We start from the raw sequence: 16,840 nt of genomic DNA, 5'->3' as shown, positions 1-16,840 counted from the left end.
GTAGAATAACTCTCAATTTATAAATGTAACGTATGAGATAAATGCATTTAACCTTAAGTAAAATATTGAAATGAGAGAGTAAGATTTTATCTATCTGTAGATGAAGGTATAGATTTGTAAATAATAGCAGAATATATTAACCAATTGAGCAATGATACAATTTTTTTTACAACCATTTCGAAGATAACATAAGGATCAATATCTAACAGGATACATACATTACATGAATCTTTAGATTAACGAATAATGTACGCATAAATTAAGAAATGTTTAAAATATGAACTGGCCTTCGTTTCGTAATATTTCTCTCTGCGCATCGTTTCAATTTCGGAATAAGCAATCAGATTTCGTTATACTCTCGCGTCTTAGATCAATTAGCAGCGGCAAAAGCAAAAGAGGAAAAGAAGAGAGATTAGGATGAGGGAGGAGAAGAGAGAAGGGAGGATACGTATTTCAGTCATCCGACCAACTTTTGCAAGTTTAATGCCCGGGCGCTCGAGTAATTTAACACGACGAAATTAACTTTTCAGTTTTACCAAAGTTTCCTGGCAACTTAACCGCGTCTCCATCCCCCTTCTCGCCCCTTTCACATCGTCCCGCGCTTTCCATCCTCCCGGAATCCACTTTCCTACTCCCCCTCGAACCAACACGAAGACCTGGAACCAACTTTTAAAGCGCTCGTCGTGGTAACAATCGCGTTGCGCGGCGCTCGCTCCACCGAACTATAATTCCACCCTTAAGACCTGAAGTTTACGACGTAAACTTCCCCACTCTCGCTGCTGCGAGAGGGCGGCTGATGCCGATGCTGCAAGTTTGAGAGTGAGCGGCCGAGACTGAGAATGGTACCAAAATCATCGTCTTATCCGAACGTTCGTATCGAACGATCTATACCAATTCGTGACAATTCAAACTTGCACGCGCGTTTCCAAAATTAACATCTTTATCCGATGCGTCTCAATAAAGAGAATGATATATTAAATAACATTTTTTTATTTCAATGCTATTAAATTAAATACTACTAAATTTACATACGCACGATATTATAATAATCTACGAGAGATTGGAACAAATGCTATAAAAATGTTATGAATAAAAACAAGCGTATCTTTGTGTGTTGTGAAGTGTATGTATATAAGCTTTAACACTGTATATAACTACAAATTATATATTATAATTCTATACACGCTCATATGATTAGATTAATGGTAACTATAAGGCAAAGAATGACAAATCGAAGCTTACGAATGAATTAATAAAAAAAACAAAGCGTAATAAAAATGAAAAATTATTCATTTATGCGCGAAATGTGAAATATGCTTTCATTTTACGCTATATCCCTTTAAAGCAAATGCTTTAGCTTTTATTTTGTGCAAGACGGTATACTTTATTCTTATAATTCCTCTTCGTGATGTAATTCATTATTGTTTTTATAATAAATAATTGTTAATTCATTACCATCGATTATTCTCGCGTAATCGGATATATTTTTCAGATGATTCTCAATTCTCTTTCTCTCTCTTTCCTTTTCTTTCTCCCCCCCCCCCTCTCTCTCTCTCTCTCTCTCTCTCTCTCTCTCTCTCTCTCTATCTATCTCTGTTTCACGCAAACTCTAACTAAGAGTCTCAGTCGATCGGGCGTTCGATGTCTCGTGCCAATACTTCTCCGACTAGTTTTGCGTGGCTATTATAGCCGCACGATTGCCTCTTCGTTACTTCCCATTCGTCTGTCCCAACATCCGCAACTTCTCGAACGATCTCTCGAATCTTTTCGCCGAGAGTCAGCGCGACGACGACGACGACCACCGGAGCGGATACCGAAGCTTGAGATATCGTTGCTATCGCTCATTCTAAAATATCAGTTTCTCCGGCAAACAAAGACTTCAATATAGATTTAACATAGATTTTTCCGCTCACATTTTTAACAAAATTCGCCACAAAAATACTGTTCGCTATGGAAAAGCGTGCGCGAACGCGTTACCGAAAACAGGAAACTGTCCAGAAGATGTGGATAACTATGACAGATTCATACCCTCTATCGCGACGACGGAACATATAACACAGAAAGTTGCTCTCTAATAAAGTTCTGGCATATTCCAAACATCTCGATAACATTTATGGAATATAAAAGCCGGGATTGGAAGAAGAAAAAAAGAAAAAAATTGAAAACTGTAACGGCGAAATGTGATTATGACTGAGTTTGTAAAGGAATGTGTCGATTCAACGAATGTGTGATTCCGTCTCGTAATCTCTTTACAAACGTATACATGTGACGCAAAAAATTTCGGAAGAATTACGAAGATACACATCCGTCCTTCATGAGAACTTTCACGCAAACTATTTCTTTTTCGAGTCGATTTTGATGCCGAAATTTTCAAACTATATTATCGTATAATTATTGAAATATTACATGTACATTACGCGTTATCATCGTTAATTGATGCCTGTTGACGTTTCTAAATAAGATTTTTCATTTATATTTAAAAATTTTTTTCTTAAAAAGCTTCTTATGGATGTTCTACTTGAATAAGAATGCATTATTTAAATTTTATATTTATTATCGAACGCGTTATTTAAGTTTTATCTATCAAATTTACATTCCTCTTACCATCTTCTATCATCGTAGCGTATGTATGCGTAACATATTATAGTGCGCTGAAGTAAAATAAAATAAAAAAAGAGATATGGCTTATATACAAAATAGCTTTTATGAAAATAGATAAATGCTACTTGTTATTTTCATCGTTTCTATCGAATTTATTAGTATAAATGTACGTGTATTATTTTATAATAAATATTATATATATATATATATATATCTTCATAAAATAAATTTTTTTATCGTACAGTTCTCGTTTCCATTATTTGCATAATATATAGCATTAATTTGAATAAACTACTGATCCATATAAATATTAGCGAAAATTTCAAATATCAACAACATTAATGGATAAAATAATTTTGTTCTATATATGTACATGATGCTTTCAAAAATATATTAAACGGAAGATAGAAAGTTTCTGTGAGAATCGATACAAGTCGAAGTTTAATCCGTTGTTATATAACAATGTAATTAACTTATTTTGCAAAACGTTAATATTATAGACAATGGAAAAACTGCTTTTCTTTTTACTTGTATCTTTAATGTAAGTTACCATCATTTGCATTCCTAATGTAAAAGTCTGCGCACTCTAGTTACCTCTAAGCTTTCAACGTAAATAAAAAATATGTACTAAAGTTTTACATGCAATTAACGATTTTTGTTTCTATTACACTATTATCGTGCATCTTTTAATGACTTACATCATGGAAAGAGCGACAGAACTATGAAAAAAAAAAAAAAAATCTACAAAGCTTACTCGCAACAGTACGCCAATGTTTATATAAAAAGATACAAAGTAGAATGAAATTAATTTGCAGCTTGTGCTCCCTTGAAACATGACGAGAGGGAACAACAGGAAACGGCAAGGATTACGACGTAAGCGTCAACGACAACGTCGTCGACAACGACGACGACGACGATAACGAGACGCACGTGTGTGGAATCGGAGTTGAAAGGCCTCGGACCACGCTCTGGAGGACCCCAAAAGCGTCCGGCCAACAGCCACTTGGTGGAATTCGAAGCCACAATGCCAACAACGCGGAATTACAGCGAGCAAGTCGGAACGATAGCGGCTTAATTAGTACCTCTCTGCATCGTCGTGCATCGAGCCGCTGTCACACGCGTCTTACTAAACGCAGCCGGAATTATCATTTGATATCTCATACGCGAAAGCAAAGAAACGCGCGCGGACTCTTTTCGTAGTATCTCACGCGCGAATCAAATAAATGTAAACGTAACGCAAGCTTGAGGCAAAATAAGAATTGACAAAATGTCGGTGATTGAGAAATAATATCTATTACAATATTATCCGCAGATATCAGGTATATAAATATGAAACCGGAATTTGCCCATAGATGGTCCTAGCTTCATGTCATTGGCGCCATTTTCTTGTTTTGACATCTGATAAAGATTTTCAACTCACAACAATACAAGTTTCGTACAACAGCATAGTTTTTAATAGCGTTGAACATGTCGAATTTTGTGCCTGGAAACTACGATTTGCGGACAGCATTGATTTTCTGTTACCATTTGAAGAAAACTGCTGCAGAATCGCATCGAATGCTTGTCGAAGCTTACGGTGAGCATGCTCTTGGTAAATCACAGTGCTTTCAGTGGTTTAAAAAATTCAAAAGTGGCGATTTTGACGTGAGAAACGAAGAACGTGCAAGACCACCGAACAAGTTTGAAGACAGCGAATTGCAAACATTGTTGGATGAGGATGACGCTACCGACAACAAATGATCGATTCGAATCAAGCTTTGCGTGAAAAACGACCAGAATATCAAAAAAGGCAACGCAAAGTGATTTTGCTTCATGATAATGCACCATCACACACAGCAAAACCGGTCAAGGAAACGATCGAGGCGTTTAATTGGGAAATACTTTCGCATGCGGCTTACTCGCCAGACTTGGCTCCATCCGATTACTACTTATTTGCATCGATGGGACACGCACTTGCCGAGCAGCGCTTCACTTCTTACGAAAATGTACGAAAATGGCTCGATGACTGGTTTGCCTCAAAGGAGCAACAGTTTTTTTGGCGTGGCATTCACAAATTGTCAGAGAGATGGGAAAAATGTATAGCTAGCAATGGGCAATACTTGGAATAAAATATTTTTTATCATTTTCATACAATAAACGTGTATTTTCTATACAAAAATTCCGGTTTCATATTTATATACCTGGTATATCCCCTGATATATGTATATCGTGTAAGTGTAATTAATTTGACATAAGAGTAACTTTTTCTCTTTATATAAAAATTAAAATGTTTCAAAGTTTTAAAAATAAATGTATTTATTCAATTAATCATTTTTTATTAAATGTAGATTAAGAATGAAAAAAAAAAAAAAATTGATCTAACATTAAAAATATAATGTAATTGTAAATATAGGAAAAAAAAAAAAAAAAAAAAAAATTAAAAATTAATAAAAATTACTTGCATGTTATAAAAAAAATACACGCGCGTATCATGTATAAAAAAAATATACGATAAATACGACAATAGAATTTATGTGTCAACGCATTAAATATAATAAAGTGTGAAACACTTTATATGAAGCTACGATGAGAGAATATTATAAAAAATGGACACGTAAAAAATCTTTAAATTATAATTATAGATTATAAAAAAATGTATAGTTCCTGATTGTGATGATTATTATCTAAATTAATGGCCACGTTATGCCCGTTCTTCTTTACGTCAAGCCAGTGTTGCGTGGTGCGAATTAGGATTTTCGGTTCCCGATAGAATTCGCTCGGATAAAAGAGAAGCGCAAAAGTTTTCGACGCTCGCGAAACTTTCGAACATGCGACGAGTTGGTATTGGTAAGTGAAAGGGGTTCCCTCGCAGAGGATTAATCCCGCATTGAGTCTGCGCGCACGGAATCCCGATAATCAAAAGCGTTGATACTCTCGCAACAAGCATCCGTTATATAGTCGGGCCAGCGGACGATCAGCTGACCTGGCTTTACTCCGGCATAAATATAATATGTAATATTTTGCCCAATCTTCCATAGAAACACTTTCCATTACTTATTACGCAAATATCGCTTCAATTTGGCAAAAACTGAAATTTTCCTGCAAAGTGATCGAAAATCGGGAATAGCGTAAGAATAGACAGAATACAAAAGTTGTCAACAACTTGCAGAATAGCGAAAGATACAGATATAATATATTGTTGAAAATCCAATATCTTTAAAGAGAAGATAAAATATATGTCAGCACATCAGACGTGCAAGATATCGATAAAACTACAATCAGTTCTCGAATTGCCGAAGCGATTTTTTTATTAATAGAAAGATACGCGCGACAATAAAATCCACGGCATACGATAACGTCGCGCAAAAAGTATTTATTCGCTACTTCTATCCGACTCACCGCGAGCTAGCGTTTTTAATTCTATAAACAAAAAGGAATAATATATTCTCGAGCATTCATACCTTGATTAAATTTTCGCGATGCGCCAAAGTATCCGCGCGATTTACACCTTATCGCATCTCGCACATCTCCGAACTATCTCGGGATCCACGCGACTACAACAAGTCATCTCGCGACAATCGTATCTCTCGCGTCGTGTGCTCCACTTTACTCATCCCTTCCGTCAGCCCAGCACGCGACACGTTTATCTCTGGCACGCGTTCTGGCGTTACCGACAGAGCAAAACTCGTTACCAGGTTCCACTGAAAGGGGATGCTAGCGAGAGCGTACGGGGGTGATGAGCGATCGTCGCTTCTCCCCTCCGTTGGACGCACGCGACCCCCTCTTCACCCTCTTGTCGTTTCTCGCAGTTTCCAGGATCTCCGGAAAACTTTGCTGGAAAACGGCAGGCGGCAGCGGCCGGGTGGGGATTGTATAGGGTAGGTAGACCTCGAGTAGGGGAAACGGTTCCCTCCGCGCCACCCTCCGAGCCATCACTCCCTCTGACCCATACCCTTCGTCCAACCTTTATCTGGCTCTGTGTGTAAGCACGAACGCGGTAAATAAAAAAGTTTCATGTCACTCGCCCGCGAATTCGTCGGCAATGCGCAGGCACCAACATGGTCGCGCACTTGGCGAAACTTTGTGGAAACACCTACGGATTATCAAACAATAACTACGCGAGAGCGTTTACTCGCGAGGAACAGCGAGGATAGTTAGGAAGAAACTAATATTCTCGAACGAGCAGCCAGTTGAATACTAAACGCGTTCCTCTTACTAATTCTGAGAGTGTTCGTTTGAAAAAGTTATATTTTTGAAAAAGAACATTTAAGAATGAAATATATATATATATATATAATAGTTAATTGCACCTGTTACACAATTGTAATATTTTGCCACGTGTAGCCTAATGCGCACATATGTGCATCGCGCGAATAGCTCGTCATAAATTTGATTATCGATAATTAATAAAGTTTATAATTGTTAAATTATTATTCATTAATTATAATGAGTAAATTATATGGAAATTGAAAGACCTATATATGTGCAGAATGATAACGACAGGCGCAATTGAAGAATTTTCTCGCTATTAAGAATTTAATCGGAGATCTTGAGAGACAATAGCGCGAGCGCGTGAAGCACGTGGCGGATGTTTGGAAAAGTGCTATCGTAGTAATCGAGCGAAGCGCGAAGCGAAAGCGACGCGCGAGTTGCATTCGATGAAGCGAATGAAGGAGGACGAGATGCTCGGTCCGCGCTTAACATAGACCAAACAAGTGCATGTAGGGGATAGTTTCTTTCCGATTGTCGGAAACTGTCTACTCGTGGTACGGTAGCCGTACCTGGTTGCCTGCCGCCTGCCCTCGTGGGAGTCAGCTAAGGGAAATCAATATCTCACTAGGGGTAGAGAGCACGAGGAAGAGAGAAAGAGAGAGAGAGAGACGAAGAGCAACGAGAGTAGAAGCCGGTAAAGGTGGAGAAGGAAGATGAAGGAGGAGGTGGAGGACGCGCGCGACCAAAGAAGGAGAAGAGGAGACGAGGACGCGATGGAGAGGGTGGTGGTCGCTCGCTCGTCGACCTCGCTCGCTCGCTCGCTCGCGATCCTCCGCGGCCGTAGTGCCACGCGTGAACTCGACCGCCGCGGTAGCACGCGTGAATCCGCGCCAGCGATCCCGCCACCACCACACCTCCCCCCCCCCCAATCCCTTCCCCCCGCGTACCGGATCAGTAGTGAGAAGTCAACGCGGATCGGGCTTCTGTCGTTGATAGCGCGCGCCCACGTGTGTCGTTCTCCTTTAGCGGGACACTACGCCACTACGCGCACGCTATGTATCCCATCTTACGTGCGTACCCCGCACCTATGTAGAGATACAGAGGTACACATGTTCGGCCCGCGTGTCACGCGAGCTCGAACCCGCGTAGCCCGCGCTCGTTCCAAACCTGTCGGCCGCTTAGCGGGAACTGGAGACGAAAACCTTGCCTCCGCATCGCGTTGCCGTCCTCCGGACTCTCTCTCTATCTCTCTATCTATCCCGCTCCTCTCACCCTCCGCGCTCGACTCACCCACCCAACTTTCTCCCTGGCCCTCTTTCTCGCTCGCCGCGCGTTCTCACACTCCGCGCGCACACCGCGCGTTTCTCGACGAAACTTTCCCGGCGCGTCGGGACACGCCGCTCCACCACTACCGTAAACGCCAACCCGTGCCACCGATGCCGTCGCCGTCGTCCCTGCTACCACTACCACTATATCCGTCGCGGATCACCTTCGGCGCTTTCACGTTTTACCAGTAGCAACCCCGACGATGTGTTGCCTACGGCGCGTCTCCGCCGAACTTCCCTTCTTCTTTCCAGATCCAATCCCCTCCTCTTCCTCCCCCAATTTTCCTCCTTTCATTCCGATTCCCTCCCCTCGCCCGCGCGCAGCGCCGCCACCCTTTCCTCCGCGTATATCCTGTGTGCGCGCTTCCTTCTCCACTTCTCCTTCAAGTTTCGTCCAACTTTTTCCACCCAACCCCACCGCCGCGCTCCGGTCGACGACGACGTTACCGCGACATAAGCTGTATATATCCCGCGCGCGCGGCTCTTTCCACCCTCCTGTCAGCCTCCCTTTTCTTTCTCTCTCTCTCTCTCTCTCTATCCCATTCTCTTGCTCGCTTCTTGCCCTGGGGATGCACGCTATATACTAACATACGCGGCTCGCGACCCGCGAGGCAAACTTTGGTAGCGCGACGCGCTTGCGACGCAATCCGATAGCTAACAAGAATACTGTTCACAGCTGACACGCTTTGACTTTAATGGACCTCGTATGTGTTCCCTGTAGCGTACTATGAAATACTTGATAACGTACGTGTTAAGATAATCACTTTAAATCTTTAATACTTTAAAAACTTGCTTTGAGATATTTCCGTACACACACACACACAAACATAGCTATTTGAAGTTTAACAATATTGGTAAAGAATGATTACGATCTAATCAAAATGAATTACGTTTAAAGCAATAATAACCAACTTTTTTTAATGTATCGTTTCGTGGATCTATCGATTACGTATAATTTTAATAACAATGATAAGATCTCATCAAAAGGAATCTTTATAAAAATATGTTTATAAAAATATTTATATATAATTATATCGTATATAAAACTATATAAAAATGATACATATTAATGAAATTAAAATGAAACATTAATTATACTCTTATATACAATATACGAAAGAAAGAAAAGAGAACAGCGAGAAAGAAAGGGAAGAAAGATAATTGGCGTGCAAATAACACATGATTATATTTCTATTTATAATATCTTATACTCTCTTATTCTCTCTCTATACTTTAAATTTTATATTCGAATAGTAGCACAATTTACATAATTGCCTTGCAAATACATTATACCCGTAATTTCGGATTTATTTAGGGATTGAGGCCAATTTCGATTTTGCTTTTTAAGCGCCAGCTTCTGTTGTAGATACCGACTCTTTCGAGACTTTCTGAAATCCGATTAAATTTGATAAGGGTTATTTAAGTCCGAAACTTTCGCCAAATGAATTAAATCCAAACTAATATTGATCGCGATAGTTACGTAAGAGCTTTATGCGGCGAGATTTTTGAAGTATACGGCCTGCAGCCATATTGCAGTGCAACATTGAAAACCGTATCGCCAATCGATCTCTAATAATGCAGCTTTCAATTTTAAAATTGGCAAATCAAGTACGCGTATAAAAACGATTTCAAAGAGAAAATGCAATTATCCCCAATTAAAAACAGATGCGATCTTGCTATATATTGAAATGCAACACCATTGTGAAACAATCGCACTCGGATCTCGAGCATTCTTCGACAAATATTGACGATTATGCGAGATGGAATATTGCAAGAATAACGCGACGCAAAGCATGCATATTCATCCATGACAAAATCTAAATAGGAGATATATATATATATATATATATATATTAATTGAATAGCGATTCTAAAATCAATCGAAAGAGATATTTGAGCACTGGCTCACAAAGCCGACACCTCCGACGGAATTTTCCCGTATAAATCATAATGCGGCAAACTTCGCGAGTTTAACCGTCTCTGTCATGGAAAAGAGGAAAGGGGCGAGTGGACGAAAGGGGGGCGAGGTGCACGCTTTAAGCAGCGGCACGCTTCGACGCGGGATGAGAAGGGTGGAAAACGGGGGTGAGCGCGCGGCCGGACGTCGCGACGCCTGCGTCAATCTGCGATTCATTGCCCTGGCAACCGCTGTTCTCCCTACAGGGTGTTTTAATTCTAACGCGCGAACAGCGTTTAAACAGCGGGATTCTTATTTCAACAGAATGATTTCAAAATTACGAGAGAACGATAGTTTTTGAATTATAAAAATAATTAATAATTATATATAAATAAATATTGAAATAGAATCAAATTTTGAAAAGCTCAAATAATATATATTAAGAAAATTCTATCTTTTTTTTTTTCTTTGCAGTTTCGAAGAAAAATTGGTTTAATAAAATCTTGATTCTCAAACTATTACTTAGCGAAAGATACTGAGTGTGTCGATAAATACAAAAAATTGAATTATAATCAAAAACAGTTAATTTAATTACAATTAATTTTTATTACAAAAAATTGCGGTAAAAATTTATTCAGAAAGCACGATTCTGATGTTCGATATAATCATTTTGAACATGTACACACTTTATACAATATATCTTTGCTCATTCACTCGCTCCTTCTCAATCACTGTTTTACTTATTTCCTCCACCACTCGGAAATCTTCTTTTCCTTCTCACCAATATCTCTTTCTCCTTCCTTCCTTCCTTCCTTCCTTTCTACCCCTTAGCCTCTGATATCGTTACATCATAGAAATGAACACAGCTTCAAGCAAGTCGGCAATGTAACAAGTGGATTTTGTCATTTCCTTTATCATTGGCTTTTCTAATTCCAGCGTCAAAAAACGATCACTAACAATAACCATCCTTTTTCGCATTATTATATTAAGATGGAAATAATTCACTATACATTAAAATAACTTGCAAAATATTATTTTGTATTTAAAACAGATACAATGCAGCAAAATTAATAAATATCCTTTATCAGTGTAGCATAATAAATTCTACTCTAAAGAATTTCTATTGTTAATGTATAATATAGATTGCAATCCATTTATCTGATTACTGTTGAATTGATTTGTTTCAACCTATCCTATTACCTATGCTATTACTTAATCAATTTTATCATTAAGTTTAGATAGATCAGATCTAACTTCTAAAAGCATTGACCTATTGCCCCACTCTATATTGGTGAAATGTAACAATATATGGTAAAATTGATTTTATAAAAAATGAAAGAACTTGAAATCCTCTTTTTAAAATCCAAATAAAAATTAAAAAATGCGCATTAGCAATATCTTTTTTAATTAGAATCATTTTGTTTTTAATTAAAATCAAATTTTAATAAAGTCATTGATTCCTTTCCCTCTTTACATTCGTGATTTTTAAAGTCCATTTATTTTATCGATATTTTTTGTATAAATATGATTAATGAAAATTTTAATACATTCATACTTTTTTATATTAAGAAGTGAATATCACAATCATTAAAAAAAAAATATCTATTTATTATAAAATATTAATAATCAATAATTTTTTTATTAAAATTATTATCATAACGACATATCCAATATAATGTAAAAATATAGATGCAGAGTTAATTTGTATGTAAAACCAAGAGTTTGTTTTTACTAGATCAATATTTTCATTGATTTTTAATCGATAACTTAATAAAGTTATTAATTTCTATAAAGGTTATTGATGAAAAATCGATGAAAATATTGACCAACACAAGCCTTTGATTTTACATATAAATTAATTTCCTATCTCTATATTTTTATATTATATTGGATATGTCGTTGATAAAAATACCGCAACGCAGAGATTATAAGCGTTTGTCACATTCTTTATAAATTTTACGAAAAATCTTTCCATTTCGATTCGCGGGCAATATCCGATTTAACTACTGCGTTCCGCTATCATCGATAAAGGAAACTGGTTCTCCTTGGTCATAGATAAAGTTCTCGATGTCGTAATAAAGTTCTGACTCTCCAAATAGCACCTATATTCGTAATAAATTGTTCTTGCAAAGTTTCTGAAAAGCGAGCTACATAAATAGTCGCGCGGACAGTTTCTACTCCGCGCGCGCGCTTCCCTATCCCTCTCCGTCTTTTGCCGACGTCCATATCCAACCCCCATCATAGAATCCGCTATACTATCCTTAAAGATGTCTTTCATTGCTCTTTTATGTCGCGCAGAATCCGATCGATGCGACTATCTCGCTCGCATCCCCGCCGAAAAGTCATCCCCTCTCGCATTTCCTTCTCTACAAACGGGATCTCCTAGCGCGGACAGTACTCGTTTTCCCGCTACCCATCCTTCCTGCTACGAAATCTCTTTTATCCTGCTCCTTCTTAACTTCTTATTCCCGTTCTACGATAACACGCCAGCACCTACGGATTCTACACGCGCAACGTTGTTTCGAACTTTGTCTCACTTTTTTTCCAACGCAAAGAAATGTCATGAAGCTTTTCTTTATAAAAGCTCAAAGCATTCTTCTTCCTTCTACACGTATGTAGCCATCCATATTTAGACAATTCTAATATCTTATCGCTTTCGTCTTGATTTGTTCGAGTAGACAAATTTTTTTTAAAGAAAATCCTTTTAAATCACTTGCTGTTAATTTTTTATTAACCAAATAAAATTTATTTTTTATTTGCTAGATTTCTATACGATCGCGCGCGCATCTTTTTAAAGTTGGCACGTTTTTTATAATTATTCTATAATTAGTAAAATTATTTAATTGCCTGTCTCTTTTTATCGATGTTCTCAAAAAAGAAAAATAATTTCCGAACTCTTTTCGGTGACCATTAGAAATGAGCGGATCGATTTATATGAAATAATCGCGCAAACTTGATTTACAAGCCGGATAAATGTAATGATCAATAGTAATAAATCTGGCAAAACACCTGGTACGCGAAAAGATAGAAACACTTTCGCGCGCCAAGTTCATAAAAGCCGGTTATTCATTTCCTGTTCAAGAGGCTTTGTGTGCTTCGGTTTACTGAGGAAAGTTTTGCATGTAAACTGAACTTTTTCGCCGGCAATTACCCGAACATCTTAACTAAACGGATAGTTAGAAGACTTCTCGCATTTGTCCCATTCGAATGAAAATATAATACCGGCGCAGAACTATAGCTCGTATTATAAAAATTGTTAAAAGTATTACGCAGTTTTAATTAAATTTTTTTACACGAAAAATTTCCGCTATCATTTTTCGATAGTATCGGTTATACATCATCATAGCGTCAAGTTTAATTTTTTTCAGTTATTTTTGTATTATAGGGTGTTTCCTAAGTAAGTATACAAACTTGAAGGGGATATTCTTTGGCTTATTTTAAAAAGAAAAAATCCTATAAACATGTGTCCTAAACTGCTTCGTTTTCAAAATACAGAGTATCAAAATTGTACAAAGAAAATTAAAATTTCGAAAATGTGAAAAACGTTTAAATATATTGTATTTTATTCAATTTTGATATGCATGGTATTAATGTGGTATTATTACATACTTATTATTATATATTATTACATTTTTTTATTATTACATACATTATTATTATTATACATTATGTATTTGTTTTTATTATTACATACATAATGTGGTACAAATGTGGTATTAAGAACCGATGAAACATTATCAATGAAACTTTTTTATATCATGGTTGCAGATGGACATTTTCATCAGTTACTGTGATGCTTTAATTTTCTTCTTAGTTAATATTGTTTTCCATTTTTTTCGTTTGTAATAATACAGACCGTTCTCTAATAAAAAATGACACTATATCATGTTAATATCACGCATACCAAATTTGAATTAAATATTTTTAAATATTTTCTACATTTTTAAAATTTTCATTTTCTTTGCATAATTTTGATATCCTGTATTATGATGTTTATAGGACCTTTTCTTTTTAAAATAACCCAAGGAATATCTCCTTCAAGCTTGTGTACTTACTTAGGAAATATCCTGTATTATAACTTGTATTTTAAAATTGTTTATTATAATACAATATACTATTCTATTAATATCACGAAATTTTGTGCTAATATAATGTAACATTATTAAAAATATATCTATAATTTATAATATAAATCAATTTATTATATACGTAGATATGTGTGTATGTGTGTATATATACTTCAAATTATGATTAGATATTTCTAAGATATTCAATTCTTTTTAAAATACTAACAATATTTATTTAATTTATACATTATAATAATATCTATAATTATATATATATATATATATATATATATATATATAGAATTTATACATAATAGTATATTAGCTAAAAAATATTTTCTAATAAAAGATAATTTTTTATTGAAAAAAAATGATTTATTCTGATAATAATAATTTTTATTTTATTTATATGTTTATCTTCTCTCTCCATATATATTTTACTTCTCTTTTATAATTAAATGTAACACAAATATGCATTATTATAGATATTTCATTTTTTAGTTAGCATATTTAATTTGGCATATTTAGGTAGTATTATTTTTTTCGCTGATATTAAGTATAAATATATAAATAATAGCGAGCAGGGAACAAGAAGAAGAAGATATAAATAATGCTAGATAACTAATTCTTGATATTGTTATTGTAAAACGCATTGCTTTATGCACAATATACATATTCTTTAATACGAAATCAATTCTCATTAATATTAAAACAGATTGAATATAAAATCAATTTATGCAAAATATTCCATTGCAATCAAACCATAAAAAAAACATTGTCGAAATTATTACTATCGAAAAATATTCAAATTAAAATCCTTCAACTTTTTTGTGATATTTTTTGATACTAATAATTTCGATAACAATTGTATAAAAAAATAAAGCTTACTGTATACGATTTTATAAAAAAAAAAAAACACACACACACACACACACATTGATACATTTAGAAAATTATTTTCGAACTTTTAACTGTGGAAATAAATCTAACTGTTGCGAGGAAAAACAATTTCGCAATATAAATAAAAAAATAATTGAAACGCTTTTGATAAATAATCTCACCTGTCAATCCATTCTTTGTAGACACGTAAATCAGGGCGGCCTTGATTTTTCTCCTGAAGCAGCGCGCGCCACGAAAGCAGTCGAGCGAACAGCAGAACCGTAAACATTGAGAGCAGACTCGGCATTCGAATTACCCCGTTGTGAATTCATCTCTCTTTTTCTTTCTCTCTCTCTCTCTCTCGTCCCCCTTCCCCGTCGGCTCAATTCTCTACTATTGCGTTAACCTGAAATTATTTCAAACTTGATATGCGAGGAAGAGAGCGAAACAATATCGACGATCGGCTCGTTTCACATGATGTCGCGAAGTTGCTCGGTGAAATTCGAATAGCAATCTTGAATGTTTAAGGATGTTTTGACCATACAATAGTAGCAAAAACTGTCAAAATAAAAAAAAAAAAAAACGTATTTCTTACGTTTATACTCTGTCTGAAAAATCAAATAAATAAATCTGGATTATAAAAAGAATTAAAGTATCAGAAATTAATGTGGTTTTTCGTAAAAGAGAATAGTTGTAATTAATATTTTTCCTAATTTATAACAAAAACTTTTGATCGTGAATACCGCCAATTAATTGCAAGAAATAAAAAAAACGAATGATTTGTAGGAAGAGAGAGAGAGAGAGAGACAATATTTTTCTACAATTTTTAGTAAATAATTTTTAAACCAATAAGTGGATCCAAATCAAGTTTTGTAAAAATATTTTATTAGAACCTTCTTTTAATATATGTGAAAATTTTTATTTCGTTGGCAATGTTTATTTTCAATTTGTCAATAAGTGCTACAATACGCGATTTTCCATAAGAATCAATAAATTTAAATAATTTTCAAACTGCTAATAGAATTGTGCTCAGATTTTGCACAGATACTCAGAAGAAATAGTAGAACAATCTATGAAATTTTTATGTTTCAATGTTTTAATATATGACACATACATCCTTAGACACTCGAAAGTCGCTATCTTACGAGACTGTTACCGGCAATGTAATTAGTAATATAATTGTTTGATTATTTTAAAAATATTTAATTACTATACGAATGTGTGTGTGTGTGTGTGTGTGTGTGTGCAATCGATGCAAATTCTAGAATGATGATACAGCACAGAACGTTGTAACAACATTACAGCAACATTGCAACATTGTAGCGACATTGCGGCAATGTTGCAAATGTTGCTGCAATGTTGTGTGCTGTATGGGAAAAGATGGAGCAAGTATTACATACCTGACAATCATCAATCGCATTTTTTGCCCTGTAACGACAAAATAACCGCGTAGATTTCGATCAATCTCGCACACGCATACATGAATCACCAATATCATTTTATAATATTGATGTATAATAACGATTATACATGTATGATGGCGCGCGTAGGTTACGACGAATGTCCGACACTTTATGAGAGACACTCGCAATTTTCCTTACGTGAGATTCACTTTTAGATAATAACAAGCATGAAAAATATGTATACGACTCCGCGATCGGCTACGACACGGATTCCATGACTTACTATGGTGTAAATTCTATCAAATATCACGATATTATGATTTTCAAAGATCGCAACGGTAAATCGCGTAATTTAAACTACACAGTTGAAAGTACTAATGCAATAAATATATAGATTGCGCGCCCTCTATCGTAATCGACGCGTTTGCAAATAGATATAGACGGAGAATCTAATTTGCTAAAGGTGGGAACCAATCA

General features: G+C 35.8%; 1 protein-coding gene across 3 annotated transcripts in view; it reads right to left on the bottom strand.

Moving 5' to 3' along the window:
• Positions 1 to 15,366, bottom strand: part of LOC138943410 (uncharacterized) — a 333,199-nt gene extending 317,833 nt beyond the window's left edge. For 2 of the 3 annotated variants that reach the window (XM_070314244.1, XM_070314247.1), the window contains exon 1: positions 15,143 to 15,366. In XM_070314244.1, coding sequence (XP_070170345.1) covers positions 15,143 to 15,267 — 125 coding nt within the window. In that variant the 5' untranslated portion in view covers positions 15,268 to 15,366. Of the gene's footprint in view, positions 1 to 6,041; positions 6,674 to 7,361; positions 7,581 to 15,142 lie in introns of those variants that run through there. The other variant, XM_070314249.1, reaches the window with a different exon arrangement.
• Positions 15,367 to 16,840: the final 1,474 nt, after the last annotated feature.

The sequence above is a fragment of the Polyergus mexicanus genome, unplaced genomic scaffold (assembly GCF_030449975.1).
Source record: "Polyergus mexicanus isolate NDT 795.1 unplaced genomic scaffold, iyPolMexi1.0 SCAF_26, whole genome shotgun sequence".
Taxonomy (NCBI): domain Eukaryota; kingdom Metazoa; phylum Arthropoda; class Insecta; order Hymenoptera; family Formicidae; genus Polyergus; species Polyergus mexicanus.
This window is presented reverse-complemented; position numbering and strand designations above follow the sequence as displayed.